General features: G+C 34.5%; 1 protein-coding gene across 1 annotated transcript; it reads left to right on the top strand.

Annotated features, from left to right (window-relative positions):
* Nucleotides 1-2,182: 2,182 nt before the first annotated feature.
* On the top strand, nucleotides 2,183-4,744 carry LOC113774980 (remorin 4.1-like). The gene is made up of 2 exons (XM_027319659.1): nucleotides 2,183-2,897; nucleotides 4,094-4,744. The coding sequence occupies exons 1-2, from the start codon at nucleotides 2,280-2,282 to the stop codon at nucleotides 4,283-4,285; spliced, it is 810 nt and encodes a 269-aa protein (XP_027175460.1). The 5' UTR covers nucleotides 2,183-2,279; the 3' UTR covers nucleotides 4,286-4,744.
* The last annotated feature ends 1,256 nt before the right edge of the window (nucleotides 4,745-6,000 follow it).

Consider the following 6,000-nt stretch of genomic DNA (forward strand, 5'->3'; position numbering starts at 1 on the left):
AAAAATCTGAAATATATAATCACCCAAAGAGCTATTTTTGTTGATTCTGAGTTTTTTTATAATCAAATCTTATAAATTTAAAGTAAATATATTTATACTATTATCAATAATTCATAATATTGCTTTTTTAAAAGATAATACTATTTGAATAACATGTGAGACGTAAGCATATTGAACATCCAAATTATCTAAACTTTATTCCACCGTTCACTTGTCCTTGATCTGATGGCTGATGTATTCTTGGTCTTCCATGGGCCCAAGGGATGTGGGGTCAAGCCAAAATTTGTGGCAAATAGATTCTTTCCACGAATTCACCAGACAGAGTTGTAGTTTTCCTGTGCGACGCGTGTGCGTCGTGTTCTGTCCACTAGCACGAAAATGAAAGTTATTTTGGTGGGCTTCTCCAAAATAAAATATTTTCCGGCCGACAAAGAAAACTTGAAAGTGATATTTTTAATAAAGCCCCTCCATTTACTCGAGCTTCCGTAATTAGTGCTTTGGCTTTTCAGGTTTGCAAGTTTTGTCCCTGTTGCCTAAGGTGAATACTTTGTGGATTTTCTTTTGTATATGCAATTTATTTTCTTTTTCCTTAAAAGGATCTATCTAATGAGTGCCCATTAGGTCTTCGTTTAGAAGTATTTCAGGTAATAAATTTTTGAAAAATTAAAGTTAATTAGTGAAAGTATATAAATGCAAAAAAAAGGGTAATAACTACAAGTGTGTGCACTTACATGATAGGTAGAGTGCGATTTAGGTATTAATGAACAAACACTCATTAGAAAAACCTATTGAAAACTTTTTATCCAAAACTAATCATAAAAGGAAGTCATAATAACTTTCGTTTGATAGGTAATCAAATTACAAAGATTTTGAATATTATCTTTGTTTTTCTTTGAGTTTTCAATGTAAACTTTCCTAAGAATATGCTAAGTTCATACATCTTGTGTTTAGATATATTTTGAGGTTATCTTTTATGAATTATAGTATAAAAAGCTAGTGGCTTCATTTACTTCCAAATATACTAATTCCATTTCTTTCTAAACTTTCTTGTTTGTTTTTCATTTATTTAGAATGTAATTTGGTTTAGTTATCTTTCTAATAAGATCATGCAAGGGTGATAGAATAATCACGATAAAAGTAGGACAAATGGACTTTGAATTATTCATGAAAACAGTCAAAGAAACATAAAAGTGAACTTAACCCATCTAAATTGCGCAAAAGGAAATTGCAAAAGCTTACTGTGACATGTACCTTTGTTTAACAATAACACAATACATAACTATGTGAAGAAAAGCTTCCTAACAAAGGTGCATTAATGTCTATTAATACAACATTGGCTTATTGTATTCTCATGCCTTTTATTCAAGAAGGATTTACACTTATGTTATGCTATAGTTTGTTGTGTCAGTGTATCACCTTGGAGCAAACATGAGCAGTTAAGGTTCTCAAGGTGCCATAACATTTAAAGAATAGTGTATAGAACCAAATATGATAAGCATGATAAGTAATTTTAATGATTTACACAAACTCAAATGATAATTATTGTAGTGACACACTATGAGTTATTATTTGGATATCATACGAAAAAATATTGTATCTTCATCTTAATAAGTACGTAATAAAACAAATGGCATACATGTACGACAAACTTATGAAAATCAAACAAATAGTATAGGAGGATGCAACGAAATGTTACAACACAACAGTATTTTAACTTTACTGATTTAATTATCATAGACAGACACGCATTGTATCGAATAATAAGTCTAAAACATAACATCTAATAAGCAATCTTAGATTTTATCTTTTGGTGATTTGTTTCAAAGGTTGGTTGAGTTCTAATCCTTTTTCTATACCAAAACAAGAGTAGATAGAGAAGAAAAGAAAAATAGTATGAGAAGGCATTTGGTAGAAGTGGTTAAGAAGGGCATAAACAAAAGGTTCCCAGCAAAATGGGGAACACAATGATAAACCAAACGTAGAAGAGTCAAATCAAAATCCCAAATGGGTGAGAAGGCTTAAATTGCAATTACCTTTTCATTTTCATCCCAATTGCGTCTCTAGGCCCCATCTCAGTCATTACTCGTTAGCAGCAATTCAAACTTGCATTCTTGAACTCTCCTTAGTTACTACGTGCATGTGTGGCTCAAAGGATTTCACTCAATCCTTGATTTTTGACCATATAATAAATAAGACTCTGAATCAATAAACTCTTTACTCTTTCTTCTTGCCCCCCTCCATCTTCCACTATTGGAATCATCAGCATACTAAAAAAACTCATGTCTATCATGAATGATCAAAGAACCATAGCTACCACCAGCAGGGATGAAGAGCAAGAACCTGAAGATGATCATATCAGAGACATCCATGCTCTAACCCCACCAAGGCCACCCTCAGCCAACCGCAGTAGGCCTTGGGAAACAAATAGCCATAGATCATCATCTTTGTCCATGGCTAGTGAAGGTGCTTCAAGTGAAAATTTTTCAAGTATGAGTAGAGAATTTAATGCTTTGGTGCTTGCAGGATCAACCATAGCCAACAATGGTAGTGAAGTCGATGGCACGGTCAATTCTAGCAACAACAACTTGGGTAGGATCGGAGAGGAGGAAATTCCTGAAGAAACCAACCCTTTAGCTATTGTGCCTGATCCTCATCCACTGGGCCCTTTAACGTCATCTCCTAGGCGTGAAGGTGCCAGTGAAAGTCTGGCACATGGTAATCATAGAGAGGTATCAATCCAGAGAGTGAAGAAAGAAGAGGTTGAATCAAAGATAAATGCATGGCAGACTGCTAAAGTTGCTAAGGTTAACAATAGGTTTAAGAGGGAAGACGCTGTTATCTCTGGTTGGGAGACTGAGCAGGTCCAAAAGGCAAATTCATGGATGAAGAAAGTTGAGGTACGTGGGAATAACTATATATTAGTCTACTAATGACTCCATAATTCAACTTTGTACAATTCTTCTAACCAACTACCATATATGTTTCTACTTGGTGCTATGGTAATCATTGGCAGTTGAGAACAAAATCATCACTGACTGTTTAAAAATAAGATTTTGCAGCAAAACAAAAGCTTGTTGTCATCTTATCTACAGTTAGTATTGAAGTGATACATGGCCCTAGTGGCATCTAGTTGCAAATTTCAACTGAGTTAGTGATTATACCTGGTGAAATTTCGTCATTAGTGCTGACTTTGTTCATCTCTTATTGGTCTTAATTGTTGAATGACATTTAGTTAAGGTGTCTGGAGTTATAACTGCGGAAATGACTTCTGGTTACAGTAACCAAAAGAAAAAAAGCATCAAAATGTTTTTTTAGCTCCATTTTGTGCTAAATATTTCCCACACATGTTTTAACTGGTCCAGCCTCAGAACTGAACTGATCCAGACTCAGAACTTGTTTGCAGTTTGGATAGAGTTAGAGTGAGTTTCCTCTATAAATTACACTTCATTAGTCCTTAGCCACCAAAGTTGAGGATTTTTAGTTTGAATGTTGATTTGAATAAGAAATGCATCTTGCTTTGTCCCCTTTCCATTTTATTGAGTGAATTCAGCGTAAAGAGGAATATGATTGAGCAATTAAGCAGTTTTCAGGTATTGAATTTAACCAAATTAAAGATAACTTCAGACTGAAGAAAATGCTGATTGCCTCTCTTAATATTAAATACATCTTATGGAGAATTTACTATCATTCTCATTCTGTAGCTACAACTTATAACCCCCAACTTAGTATTATCAGTCAATCTTAGATGATTGAGACTTGAGATGTGAGTTTCTGATGCTTTAGCTTCAAAACATGACTAAGGAACAACATCAAGAACATGAATATTGTAAATCTCTTGCATTATTGATAGTTATCTTTGATTATGAAACACAAAGTTGAATAACCACTAATCTCTCTTGCCCAATGATCAGATTTATAATTATGGATCGTCCCTATTAGTGCAAATAGCTGCATTTTGTACTCAAAAACTTTTAAAATGTTTAACTGCAGATAGATTGCATATGAAATGTAATCATATGACGCTCCAAACTGGCTTAAACTGTCTCCTCAAGCCAACTAAGAAAAGTATTAACACAAGTTTTGGCTATTGTAGAGGAAGCTGGAGGAGAAAAGAGCAAAAGCCCTTGAAAAGATGGAGAATGACATAGCGAAAGCCCGCAGAAAAGCAGAGGAAAGAAGGGCATCAGCAGAGGGCAAGAGAGGAACAAAAGTAGCCAAGATTCTTGAAGTAGCAAACTTGATGAGAGCTGTTGGTAGAGCTCCTGTCAAGCGATCCTTCTTTTAAGACCAGATATACAACATATACCGTCAGAAAATATATATCTGTACTACAATCTGCGGAGGAATAAGCACATCATCCATCAGGATTTCCTACTTTTTGAACCATAGGTAAACCTGAATGAAGTGTGGCATCCAAGAGTTGCTTCAAACTATGAAACAGCTAAATGTATTGTAGTTTGTGCTTTGTGATGGTTTTGCCACATTCTGATTTGAGAATATTCAGGATTTACCCATAACAAATCAGAGTGGCTAAAAGTTATAGTCATCTATGGATTGTTAATTTGATATTGATCTTCAGTGGCACTTGCCAGGGAAGATGCATAAGATCAAATGGCAATCTAGCCTTGTTAAGTGTGCAATACCATTCCCAGAGAGTTTGTGAGTGAGAATTTTGAACAATCTTGTACAGATTTTGGACATCTATATATGTTATTAGATAAGAAATTCAAAGTCTTCAATCTGATACGTATTTTTCTGATTTCAATAAGCATATGCATAAGATCCAATCCAGTACTACTGAAGTAGGTGTGAAATTTAACTTCAACTCTAGTGAAGTATGGTGCCATTAATAAGATCACAATCCTCTATCCACAGGCTTGTCAGACTTGAACCCTATACTTCCTGTTACCCTGATATTTTTCTTTGGGCAGGTAAGATTTTATTGATACCGAAAGAACATACAAGAGAAAAGGGGCATACCCCAGTTATAACCAAACAACAAAGTCAAAATTGCAACAAAACATCCCTCGTGGGTAAACATACCACATCAACAAGAAGGTTAAATATCCTACACAGTAAATAGACTCAGTCATATAACATGTATGATACTCCATTGTTGACAAATCATACGGAAAAAAATAAGCTCTGGCAGGTTCCAATTCCTTTGTAGTTGCCTATTTGAGTTTGTTCTCTTCAAGGTCCGCAGGGAAAACAATTTACATCTTCCCAATTCAAAAATCTCCTTATGAATGAATGGTTACAGCATCTCTGTGTCAAAAATCTATTACCCTGACATTTGCTTTAGTTGTTATGCCCGTAAAGTCAATATCTCTGTGTCAAAAAGCAAACTAAATGAGAGAATGAAGTCAAGAGACTGAAGATGAGCATTGTTTATGATTGATCTTTACAGTAAGTACAAAATCTAAAGCCAATCCCCGCTATGTTTTGAGGACCGTTGAGATTCCATATGTTTTTTCTGTCTACCAGTACCTGACTCACATCCAAGAACAAAAAAGCATAAGAAGACAAATGAAAAATGAAAAGAATGAAAAAGTTTGGAAGGAAGAAAGAGACGTCACTTGCTACTATTGGATTCACAATGGGAGCAATTAGTTACTAATGACCAATACGCGCTAACCTGTGATTAATTATAAGGTAAATTACTTATTACCCCCTAGTGATTTTACATAATGCCATAACCCCCCTCCCCTGTGATTTTATGTAAAATAAAAAAATGGACAGAATACACAATGTTACAATGTTTACACTTTAAAAGTGTGTGTAATAAAATCTTAATATCCGTGTAACCCCTTTATGATTTATATAAATATCCACTTTATTTCCCTATGATTTTTGCATTTATCCACGTAATCTTCTTATACTTTATACAAAGTGGTTAACCAGTCGATTGATTTAGCATTTAAGTAAAGGCACTATTGGTATTTCAACTAACGGCGGTACACAGGTTGTTTTTCGTCAAGTTTTCACTTTACATAAAAT

This window comes from Coffea eugenioides, chromosome 6, assembly GCF_003713205.1.
Source record: "Coffea eugenioides isolate CCC68of chromosome 6, Ceug_1.0, whole genome shotgun sequence".
Taxonomy (NCBI): Eukaryota; Viridiplantae; Streptophyta; class Magnoliopsida; order Gentianales; family Rubiaceae; genus Coffea; species Coffea eugenioides.

What these genes read in the sequence shown, in the direction of transcription:
- LOC113774980 (XM_027319659.1), top strand. Translation starts at nt 2,280, where the DNA reads ATGTCTATCATGAATGATCAAAGAACCATAGCTACCACCAGCAGGGAT. An exon ending in CATGGATGAAGAAAGTTGAG is followed by an intron (nt 2,898 to 4,093) that starts GTACGTGGGAAT and finishes TGGCTATTGTAG; the next exon opens with AGGAAGCTGGAGGAGAAAAG.